A 12,188-nucleotide genomic window follows, 5' to 3' on the forward strand; every position below is an offset into this window, starting at 1 on the left:
ATGGCATTCCTAAATTCACTCACACAATAGACAAACGCCAAAATTTTGCGTCACAGTTTTGTTGTAGCGCGAGTTCCGTCCGCCTTTTTTTATAGGTCCATGGCGGCGGCGGTGTTTGAACTATCGTTCCTCGGATCTCAATTTGACCTGTCCGACACCGACATCATCGATATACTGTCGCTTAGACATTAACATTTGCCTTCAAAAATGGTGAAGTCACAAGTATTTCACAAGCAATAGAGAAAGAGAAACGTCGTTTTGACAGATGTATTCGATCGGTGGGGTGAACATGCGTATCAGCCGGCGAGCGGCAAGCAGAGTAAAGCTCGATTCACACATAATATCAGTGAAGCCACAGTTCCATCACAGTGTCCACTCAGTTCAGTATCAGTGCTACAGTGTTGCGTCAGTGAAATATTATGAATATTTTAAAATTTCAGAGCTGTTTATACAGTGTGTCCGGGCATGTAGTGATCAAACTTTAAGGGCGTAATCTATGGACAATTTTATCGATGAAAATACTTCAAATTTGGGGCCTGACCCATTTCTCGAAAAATTACATCGATTTAAGTTTTTAATTTTTAGTTTACACCTCTTCTTTAAAAAGCAAGTGAAAGCGTGGGTAGCTTAACATTAATAGGCAAATATTTTATATCATGCGATAGCCAATAAAATTATCTATTAGTAGAAGAAGAAAACAGACACAAGTTTCGTACATTTTATGGGAGTAAGATTGGATTTAATTAGAAAAATACATTACTTTTTTAACTTCTTTTTCAGTTATTTTCCAACACAAGAAAAACCAGGTCGTTAAGGTATGTTTTATTTGCATTGTATTTTTAGTATTTGAGCTATTCTACAAAACGAATGTAAATTTATTAGTCTACGTCTATTACTTTCGACGTAATTGTTGAACAAAGATACCCCTTCCCAGCGGTTTCCATAGTAATCGGAATAGGTTGTGTGATTCTTTCAGGCAGTGCATTTTCGCATGTCACGTGCGCTATGGAAACCGCTGGGAAGGGGTATCTTTGTTCAACAATTACGTTGAAACTAAAAGAGGTAGACTAATAAATTTACATTCGTTTTGTAGAATAGCTCAAATACTAATAATACAATGCAAATAAAACATACCTTAACGACCTGGTTTTTCTTGTGTTGGAAAATAACTGAAAAATAAGTTAAAAAAGTAATGTATTTTTCTAATTAAATCCATTCTCACTCCCATAAAATGTATGAAACTTGTGTCTGTTTTCTTCTTCTACTAATAGATAATTTTATTGGCTATCGTATGATATAAAATATTTGCCTGTTAATGTTAAGCTACCCACGCTTTTACTTGTTTTTTAAAGAAGAGGTGTAAACTAAAAATTAAAAACTTAAATCGATGTAATTTTTCGAGAAATGGGTCAGGCCCCAAATTTGAAGTATTTTCATCGATAAAATTATCCATAGATTACGCCTTTAAAGTTTGATCACTACATGCCCGGACACACTGTATATTCTTGTTCAGAAACTATGAAGTGAGTTATTTTGTTTTTGATGCCGCGGCGACGTCCGTGATCCGACAAAAAATATCGTCGTCAACGAATACGTCCGTGATTGCCGGTGTCGGCGCCGACACTGAGAGCACTGTGTCGTCACTGACACCGACAAGTGGGGATGCGTTCATAGAGACTGTATGAAAAAATATTTCGCACTGTTCCGGTACTGAGCTTGAACTGTGACTTCACTGATACGTGTGAATCGGCCTTAAGTAGGAGTAGAGTGAGTGAGGAGAGCGATACTGACCACGGTCTTTACCTCCTTGGTGGCCACGTTGTACATGAGCGCCGTGCCCACGTCACGTAGCTCCGCGTCCTCGCTCAGGCAGCTGTGCACGCACACCTGCGCAGGACAACACAGTCAGCGCGTTGACGATGTGTGAGTTTACGTCAAACGTTCTCACTAGCGAGCGCGTTAAAAAAAAAATTTAGTTCTTGAAAGTTTCCGCTAGGGGCGCTGTACAATCCGTCATACATTTAATGTCATTTTTTACGCGCTCACTAATGATGACGTTTGATGTAAACTCACACTAAGCCCCCAGAGGGAATATTGACAAGTAGCCGAGCTGCCGAGATACGAATGGCAAACACATAACTTGACTTACGGACGTATTCACAAACATTACTATGAGGTCTCACAGTGCGCGTGGACGCACAGGTTCACACACGAATCAATCACAGAGCTCTATTCAACGCTGTGCGTTCGATTTGCTGTTTCCCTTAAGCAAGCATCGTTTGTCAATATGGGTGTTAATGTCCTATGTCCCCTAGATGGGGCAGAGGGCGTCCACAAATCACATATAATATGGACACTGAATTTAACGAAATTACAAGCTTACGATAAATATCTTTATGGCGCAGCTCGCAGGTGCAATATTCGGGAAACTGATCAACAGAAGCACAAACACGCCCAGCGAAGTATGGGCGACACACGGTAAAAGTTACTGAATGCGTGTTTACACTATCTAACTCAATCAATTTCGCGCATAGTGTACCTGCGCCATTCAAATCATTTACGTTACTATATTCAAGTCTTCTGCCACTTATGTCTATAGTTCTGGGTTATAATCTTATGTTAAGCGTACCTTGGTGGTGGCGCGAATGTTCGAGAGCGGTACTCCGTTGGAATCCCATTCGCTGATGTAGAGCAGCCACTCGGACGACGAGATGTTCTCAAACAAGTTGCACATCTGTAACAATTTTTTTCTGTTATTAAATTCGATCTTTACGCAGGAACGTACCTCTAAAAATTAGGGTTTGTGAAGGCCTTGTATTCAAGCACTTTCATCTCCCATTAGGCCGATATCAATTGTTTGGGCCCCACGAGGCTGGCAATTTTGTTTTTATAATGAAATTTTCAACCAGAAAAGAACGTAAAGAACCGAAGCGAGAACTACACAAGCCGACCAGAATAAATACCTACTTGAAACTAGGATGTATTCTACCTATCTAAGGATTTTGTGGTAGTTTTCACCGCTACGACTGAAATCTTTGCTACGATTATAGGTACTGCTACGGCAGGAGTGGTCGCTACGAGTGCTACAGTGCTACGGTTCCGGGGCAGCGCTCACCAGGCGTGCGGTCGATGGAGTGCGCGTAGGACAGCAGCGCGTGGTGGCGCCGGTCCTGCTGCAGCAGCGGCACTCACCAGGCGTGCGGTCGATGGAGTGCGCGTAGGACAGCAGCGCGTGGTGGCGCCGGTCCTGCTGCAGCAGCGGCACTCACCAGGCGTGCGAGCGCGCGCTGCTCGGGCAGCGGGCGCGCGTCGATGGAGTGCGCGTAGGACAGCAGCGCGTGGTGGCGCCGGTCCTGCTGCAGCAGCGGCACTCACCAGGCGTGCGAGCGCGCGCTGCTCGGGCAGCGGGCGCGCGTCGATGGAGTGCGCGTAGGACAGCAGCGCGTGGTGGCGCCGGTCCTGCTGCAGCAGCGGCACTCACCAGGCGTGCGAGCGCGCGCTGCTCGGGCAGCGGGCGCGCGTCGATGGAGTGCGCGTAGGACAGCAGCGCGTGGTGGCGCCGGTCCTGCTGCAGCAGCGGCACTCACCAGGCGTGCGAGCGCGCGCTGCTCGGGCAGCGGGCGCGCGTCGATGGAGTGCGCGTAGGACAGCAGCGCGTGGTGGCGCCGGTCCTGCTGCAGCAGCGGCACTCACCAGGCGTGCGAGCGCGCGCTGCTCGGGCAGCGGGCGCGCGTCGATGGAGTGCGCGTAGGACAGCAGCGCGTGGTGGCGCCGGTCCTGCTGCAGCAGCGGCACTCACCAGGCGTGCGAGCGCGCGCTGCTCGGGCAGCGGGCGCGCGTCGATGGAGTGCGCGTAGGACAGCAGCGCGTGGTGGCGCCGGTCCTGCTGCAGCAGCGGCACTCACCAGGCGTGCGAGCGCGCGCTGCTCGGGCAGCGGGCGCGCGTCGATGGAGTGCGCGTAGGACAGCAGCGCGTGGTGGCGCCGGTCCTGCTGCAGCAGCGGCACTCACCAGGCGTGCGAGCGCGCGCTGCTCGGGCAGCGGGCGCGCGTCGATGGAGTGCGCGTAGGACAGCAGCGCGTGGTGGCGCCGGTCCTGGTGCAGCAGCAGCGACACGTCGTCCCGCAGCGCGCACGCCGCCAGGCACGACAGCGTCGCCACGCGCACCTCCTCGCTCAGCGTTTCGTCGTTCAGGAGTCGCCCTGCAATCGGCGACAGGTCAGTTACGCGAGTTTCAATATCGATCGATCTCGAGGGCGTGCAATCCGGAGACGGGAGATACTGACCGACGAAGGCGAGGAACTCGTCGCCGAGCACCCAGCTGCCCTCGCCCAGCACGAGGTACTGCTGCAGCTCGTCCAGGCTGGCGCGCTCCTCCGCGCCCAGCGCCGCGCCCTCCAGCGCGCGCGCCAGCCGCTCGTACTCGCGCGGGCCCTGGGGGGACGCGCCGTTGTTTCATTAATATTTTGAATTATCTAGTATTGACATCCAGATTAATCGAAAGGACTGTAACCGGTCGATGTGAGCTTTATGTGATGTGACGACGTCAGAAGGAAGCTTGCGAGATCAACAACTATAAAGATTTTGGCAAGATCCTTTATTCCTTTTATATTTGGCAACGAATGCTCCCCGTCCTGGAGACGCATATTATGCGATTGCATTTGCGTTAATCCATTATGCGAGTGTTATAATTAGCCCGGTCCTTCCCGTCCACATATAACGGCGGTGTTGTGGATGCGCAAGCACAGTGCGCATCGGAGCAGTGAGCGCGGGCGCGGACGCGGCGCCCACGGCCGTCACAGTGACTCACAGCGCAATGCGAGCTTTAAACACTTGACTGTTTCCGAAGGATGGTACACGGAAATGCGATGAATGCGCGAAATCCGATTTCTAAGCATGGTAATCATAAATTCAGAATCCATTTCCCCCCATCAAGGAAATATGATAAAAAAATATGATAAAACATAGTAGAATAGCTGATAAATGTCGAGAAACGTGAGAATTTTGCTGTTCATAGAAAAACAACCGTTGGGACAATAAACTTACGAATGCATTTTTTACAACATTTTAAAACATGAAGGAGACTACATAAAACTAAAATTTTACTCCCAAATAAGAGACAGGGACACGTAATTTTAATTTATAAACATTTAATAAAATTGACGTTCAATATTTGTAGGTTTTATTTTATGTTTTCATGACATAGGAAAACAGAGGGAAGTGATATCGTGAAGTCTAAATGGTTTGATGCGAATTGTGTGTTTTAGTTTTGAGATTATTAATTTTCCTTGCTTCATTGGATGTCTAAATAAGGATGCCGTGAGCGAAGTCCAGATGTCGTGGTACAATTTGGAGCATTTCCATAATATAATAATCGCGTCTGAGTCACTCTTGCACCGGGAGTCACGTTGTTATTTCTGCAGCGTGTAAATTATTGCTCGAATATTTGGCTGGCAATATTCTAATACTCTAGAAAAGTCACTACATTTGTTTCATAATCGAATAAATTCAATTCTCAATAATAGTTTACTGCTTCATAATGTTATGAAGTGTGCAGTTTTATCTGGGATTATTGGTATTCATAGTTCAACAGTTTTTGTTAATCCTTAGTGGAACAAAGTGATTTTAAAAGAATTTGAAGAATATTTGACTGCCTAAGTGATTACGGGATGCGTAAACAAGTAGTTAGTCGGATGTCGGCTGACCGGCCGCCGGCCGCCCACGCACCACTCGCAAACAAACGGCAAATCGTTTCCACATCATTCACGCAGGAAAATTACTGGTATGCCGTGGAGTATACGAATGTACAAATACAAAAGTTCTTGTTAGAGACTCGAAATAAGGCTGAAGCTTAGTAGTCACAAATATGATGAATTGATGATGATAAAATGTAGATAACATATATTTTTTGTGTTGGTCTTATTTGCTGACAAACATTACAGTTACACATAGTCAATCGGAAAAACTTCTTGCTGATGAGTTAGCTAATGCAATTTTTCCTGAAAGGTGCAGATGCGATCTACATCGAAGAAGAAACATCAAAAGATACCTAAGAATTTCGAGGAACAACTGTCTTGAAATCCTTAGGCTGAGTTGCACCATCTTACTTTAACTTTTACAAACGTCAAAAATATGTCAAAGTCCATACAAAAAGTATCGGTTAATGTTATTGGTGCGGTTAAACAAGGTGATACAACTCAGCTTTAGTGTTGTATGAAAACTGTAATTGACTGTGCGTTTGATTTTAGGGCAGACAGGTGCTGAAAAGAAGCCGTTTACAACTGTAACTCCTCGCATCTTCGTGAGTAGAGTAGAAGAGGAGCAGGCAGGGCAGGTGAGTAGTGAATGAGGGTGTTAGCAGGCCTGTTCATCTCCGCGAGTTTGCATCGAAAACAAAGCACGCGCGACTGCCCCTCCTGAGATACCTAATCGACAGGACAATCACGAGTGAGTATTGACGCACGCACGTATTCTTCACCCATTTGCATTGTAAAGACAACAATATGTAAAAACGGTGGTGTAATTAATACTGTGCAGTATTTTTTAACTGCCTGAATAATATTAGAAACACAAAATGTACTTCATGCTTATTCATGTATTTCCTCCGCCATTTTCCGCAGTTTGACACCTCACGTCACACATCATTTTACCGAAGTCAGCCCTATGTCTTCGGCGCAGTACCGATCACTGACGTTTGTCAACAAAATGGTGCTCAACTCTTGAGACAAGGTAAATTACACCATATTGTTAACGACATTGAGCATACTTTTTTTTAAATAACTTTTCGAAGAAAATGTTATGTACGAAGTACTTATTATTATTACTTACGTCGACGTCGTTGAAGACGATGGGCGGGTCGCGGGGCTTGGCGCGCGGCTCGGCCAGCAGCTCGGCGGCGGCGGCCACGGCGGCCGACGACGGCCCGGCGCGCGACACCTCCTCCTCGCGCGGCAGCGCCTCCACCGCTTCGGCCATGTCTGCGCCTGCACCGCAACGCGAACGTTATTCGATTCTACAGCTCATTCGAGATGCGGTGGATAGCGATACCTTCGAATGCTCTATCGCCCTTGGTCCAGCGGGTGGACCATGGGATTAGTTTTCCGAGGTACAAATTTAATAAAATAAATATCTGAACAACATATTATGAGTGAGGAGAAAAACAAGTTTTAGCATTTAGATTACCATTTTGGAAAATAAAATAGGTACAAACAAAACATCGAAATCTTAGTTATTAAGGTCCCGTTTATAACCTTTGGGTACGAAACCCTAAAAAGTATGAATTAATTGAAAAAATCCTAAACAACTACAAGAACCCACGTGGGTTTAACTGCTATTTAATTAAGCTATATTTACATCAACAATGATGGTATTACTTATTTTAAATGATTTGCTTACGGTGTATCAGCTCATAAATGTCGCACTGACGATAGTAATAAAACGCAGAGCCACTCTTTTTACTTTTATGACACGGCTATAAATTGCACGCGAGTTCAGTCATCTATTTGTCTAATGAGATCAACTGCCGACGCGCACGCAGAGATCGAGGGCGTGATTCAGTTCACTCGACGTAGAGATTGCAGGAAGGAAATTTATCATCATTCGCCACTTTTAAATATTTCAGCATTTTCACAAAATCAAAGATCTCAAACAAAATCAGCACAACGAAACGGAGAACACCCGCTCGGGCGTGCGCAGGAACAAATATTTATATCGATAAGTCGGTCAACAGCCGCGGGCGCACTCCGCGGCGTCACGACAGACGATAATTCACGAGTATCGGGTTCCGGCCGCGGGGACGCACCAGGAACGCGGTTCAATTTAACCGGAGTCAGGACAGAAACGGGTCGGTTATTTTCAGAGACGGAGGTTCGAGCGGGGTGGCACACGGACACGGCAGTACCTGGAAGGTTCGGGGTGCGTGCGGCGGCGGGGCGTGTGCGGCGGGCCCGGGCGACGCGGCGCGAATGCCGCCCGCCCCAGCGCGCTGGCGCCGCGCCAGCCGGTCTCCATGCGCACACTATATTTATACCCGGGTTCGCGCGGCCGCCTCCTGCGCCGCGTGGGCTCGGGCCCCAGCACCGCGAAGTGAGCCCCGGCGGCGTGCGGCGGCGAGCATGCTGGGCGGCGGTGCGCTCGCCGCAGCACGCGACACGTTTCCTGTAGGCCTAAGATGCGCGCCGTGATAGGCCGTTATCACGCTATTTTATCGATTTTGCCCATACAAATTGACGTCGATAAAAGTCATCACGGCGCGCACTGGTGCTCTTTTTTTAGGATTCACGACACGGGCCAACGAGGTCAAGAACCTGAACTCCACTCGAGAGTTCATCCGGGTGATAATACAAGGAAATACGCAGCGAACCGATAGGTTATTTAGAATGTACTTGTGCGTACGTAATTTCTAAAACTAGAATTTACTCATGAATCATGTAAAAAATTTAAAGGTTGGAAAGCTTTAGTAAGACGCATTTCTACAACGTGTTTTACGTATCATCATTTGACATTTCCTTTGCCTGTACCAAACGCAAATCTTAGGTTAGGAAGACACCACAAGCCACATTTCCTTAGTCATGTACTCTTGTCTATAAAAGTTACAGTAAAAGTTATTACTCAAATATTACTTCACTCACAATGACTCCAAGTTTATTACTTTGTTGGAGTATAATATCCATACATATCTAGAATATCTATCACACCGGCAAAGTTCACGAGATAAGATTTTGCGTTGTTCATTATCGTAGGCGCATGCCGGTTCATTTTGAATTGTTGCTCTTTTCAAAGCGTCAGGAGTTTACCAACAAGCGTTTCGAAGCAGTGTCGGTTCATAATCTTCGGGAAGACCTTCCTCGAGCTTCCGCTCGGCCGACTGGACTCAGCCGCACTCACCGTCCGGGTCGTGGTCGCCGGCCGCGTGCTGCTTCTTGCGCTCCTTGCGCGCGAGCTGCTCCGCCAGCGTGCTGCGCCGCTGCTCCCGCTCGGCCGACTGGACTCAGCCGCACTCACCGTCCGGGTCGTGGTCGCCGGCCGCGTGCTGCTTCTTGCGCTCCTTGCGCGCGAGCTGCTCCGCCAGCGTGCTGCGCCGCTGCTCCCGCTCGGCCGACTGGACTCAGCCGCACTCACCGTCCGGGTCGTGGTCGCCGGCCGCGTGCTGCTTCTTGCGCTCCTTGCGCGCGAGCTGCTCCGCCAGCGTGCTGCGCCGCTGCTCCCGCTCGGCCGACTGGACTCAGCCGCACTCACCGTCCGGGTCGTGGTCGCCGGCCGCGTGCTGCTTCTTGCGCTCCTTGCGCGCGAGCTGCTCCGCCAGCGTGCTGCGCCGCTGCTCCCGCTCGGCCGACTGGACTCAGCCGCACTCACCGTCCGGGTCGTGGTCGCCGGCCGCGTGCTGCTTCTTGCGTTTCTTCTCCTTCTTGCGCTCCTTGCGCGCGAGCTTCTCCGCCAGCGTGCTGCGCCGCTGCTCCAGCTCGGCCGACTGTACTCTGTATCAACATGTCAACCATCAGTTCAATTCTTATAACCTTATCGCAATAATGTGAGTAAACGATAATAGGCCAGTAGAATTAGATTTTAAATCGGAAATAATTCCTACAAAAGATTTTATTGTTTTAATGGCTTCATTGGTTGCCCATTAAGGCTCTCCTATGTTTTCGACTTCGACGGGGTTGTGCCTAAGTGGTGGGGGCCCCCGAAAGGGGCGTTTTTTCGGCTTTACGGTTATACCGCGTAAAGGACTTACCCTATCGAAAGTGGTCTTCATGATGGTTGAAGGGGATTTAATCCTGCATTGAATAATACCAAATTCATATAAAATTATCACTTCACGGGATTTATTGCAACAATATCTATTTTAACGGTAAATAATATTTACCCTCCCGACGTTAGATATTGACGACGAAAATAGATATTGTTGCAATAAATCCCGTGAAGTGATAATTTTATAGTAAAAAATGCAACATAATAGTTTAAAATACCAAATTCATATGTTTTGGACAAACTGTTCTCGTGTTTATCTTCGACAAAGTAGAAAATTTACGTATAATTAATAACTCTCTCTACGTCCAATAGCTCGTCACCCGTAGGCTCCCAAGCCTTGTAAAGAGTCGCCTTAACCAGCGTATCCCTGTCAAGGCTTACGAGTTGGATTCGCCTATCTTTGTTCCAGTTCCAGTACTTGTTTGTCCCAGCCGATCCTTAACTCCTTACTTGCCCTCTCCTGAACGACTCTGTGTTATCTACTATGGTTGCCCCTCTTCCTTGTTGTGCTTGTACCCTCCTGTACGATTGCATTGCTTAGCCGTAAGCCTGGTCTAAGGTTCGACGCCACAAAATCAACTTCGTACGCGTGAAAATAGTTTAAATACTATTTCCCGTGCTTGCAATATTTCTCTTTACTGCTTCGCCTCTATGAGTCGTACAGTGATTGTATATAGCCTCACAAAATAACACAAAAATAATTATTTAAATCAAACTAGTAATTCTTGAGATTAGCTCGTTCAAACAAACAAACAAAAAAACTCTTCAGCGTTTTAATATGAACTTGTTGTTGATGATTTTTGGCATCGAACCTTAGACCAGGCATACGGCTAGGCAACGTAGTCGTGAAGTAGGGTGCAAGGAGGAGAGGCAGCCACAGTACGTAAGACAGAGTCGTTCAGGAGAGTGCAAGGAAGAGGTGCAGCAACCGCAGTTAAGGAACGGCTGGGACGAACAAGGATAGGCGCATCCAGCTCTTAAGCCTTGATAGGGTTACACTGGCTTAGGCGGTCCTTTTCAAGACTTAAAAGCCTGCGGGTAACGAGCCATTGGACGTGGAGAGGGTAATTAATTATACATATATTTTCTACTTTGCCGATTAGCACGAGAACGGTTTGTCCAAAACATATGAATTTGGTCTTATTTAATGCAGGATTAAGTGCCATTCAACCGTCAGGAAGATCACTTTTCGATAGGGTAAGTCCTTTACGCGGTATAACTGGAAAACCGAAAAAATGCCCCTTTCGGCGGCCCCCACCACTTAAGCACAACTCCGTCGAGGTCGAAAACCTAGGAGTGTCTTTATGGGCATTAAGCAATAAAATCTTTTGTAGGAATTATTTCCGATTTGATTCATTTTTGTGTTTAATTCTACTGGCCTATAAGAACATTAACATCAACATGACAAATATATTTGAATTCAATTACAATCAAAAATCAATTTACAAATTGTGCACACCGTTTATGCAATGTAAAGTGGACACAAAAAAGAGTAATTCAAGAAAAGGTTATTAGACGAATTTTCAATCTCAATTAAGTTCAGTGGTCATTTACATTAGAGTTAAGACCCTTATAGTGAACGGAATAGGTTAATTCATACCTTGACACCTCTTCGACGTAACGGCTCACGGTAGCAGTGTTTGATAAATATTTATGATTCGTTAGTACAAAAATGAAAATGCTCACAAAGGATATTACGGTTTTTATTTAAATTTCATAATGGGTCTACATATATTTTTTATTTAAACAACGACATCTATTATAATATAACAAGCGAAAAATATTATAATATCAATAGATAAATGTTAATATTTCAGATAAGAAGTAAATAAAATTGACGCAGTTACGAAAAGATTATGATTCGCAGTGAAACGTGAAAATATGAGCTTCGGTTTCGGTCACAACGGTAATTACCGTCGTCGTCCTCTCTGTAAAAATTGTATCGCGGTATTTGGCTACGCAACTTTAGACGTGGTTTCGTGCGGTCGGGCACGGAGACCGTCCGAGCGTGCTCGGACGTGGAGCGGGGCGAAAGTTTGTTCCGGCGTTTCTTCTCAGCACTTGCCATATGTTTGTCTCGAAGCGCTGGTAGGGCCCAAAAGATAAGGAGACATGTAAAGTGCCCCATAAGGGCTACCTTTTCTTTTTTTGTTATTTTCTATTGACGTTCATAAGTGCCACTTGTGGTCTAAACTGAATAAATATTTTTGATTTTGATTTTGATTTTGAAAAACAAACGAACGTGTCAACGGAGCAGCGCCGCCGGGGCCCGCCGCTGGTCGGCAGGCGCTCACAGCGGGCGGTGCTGGTGCGCGGGCCCGGGCGGGCGCCAGCGCTGCAGGAAGGCGCGCGCGGCGCGGGCGGCGCGCACAGTGGCGCCCACGGCCCGCACGCCGCGCACGCACGCTCGCATCGCGCACGCCGCGCAGCCGCAGCCG

At 47.1% G+C, this 12,188-nt stretch overlaps 1 protein-coding gene across 2 annotated transcripts in view; it reads right to left on the reverse strand.

The window, feature by feature from the left end:
• LOC135074755 (uncharacterized) overlaps window positions 1–12,188 on the reverse strand; it is a 31,119-nt gene that overhangs the window by 9,769 nt on the left and 9,162 nt on the right. The window contains exons 7-12 of one of the 2 annotated variants that reach the window (XM_063969129.1): window positions 9,355–9,476; window positions 6,829–6,983; window positions 4,287–4,434; window positions 4,012–4,202; window positions 2,630–2,734; window positions 1,792–1,887 (exon numbers count right to left, since the gene is read on the reverse strand). In XM_063969129.1, the coding sequence (XP_063825199.1) occupies window positions 1,792–1,887; window positions 2,630–2,734; window positions 4,012–4,202; window positions 4,287–4,434; window positions 6,829–6,983; window positions 9,355–9,476 (817 nt within the window). Of the gene's footprint in view, window positions 1–1,791; window positions 1,888–2,629; window positions 2,735–3,272; window positions 4,203–4,286; window positions 4,435–6,828; window positions 6,984–9,354; window positions 9,477–12,188 lie in introns of those variants that run through there. The other variant, XM_063969128.1, reaches the window with a different exon arrangement.

Source organism: Ostrinia nubilalis, chromosome 9 (genome assembly GCF_963855985.1).
Source record: "Ostrinia nubilalis chromosome 9, ilOstNubi1.1, whole genome shotgun sequence".
In the NCBI taxonomy this organism is placed as follows: domain Eukaryota; kingdom Metazoa; phylum Arthropoda; class Insecta; order Lepidoptera; family Crambidae; genus Ostrinia; species Ostrinia nubilalis.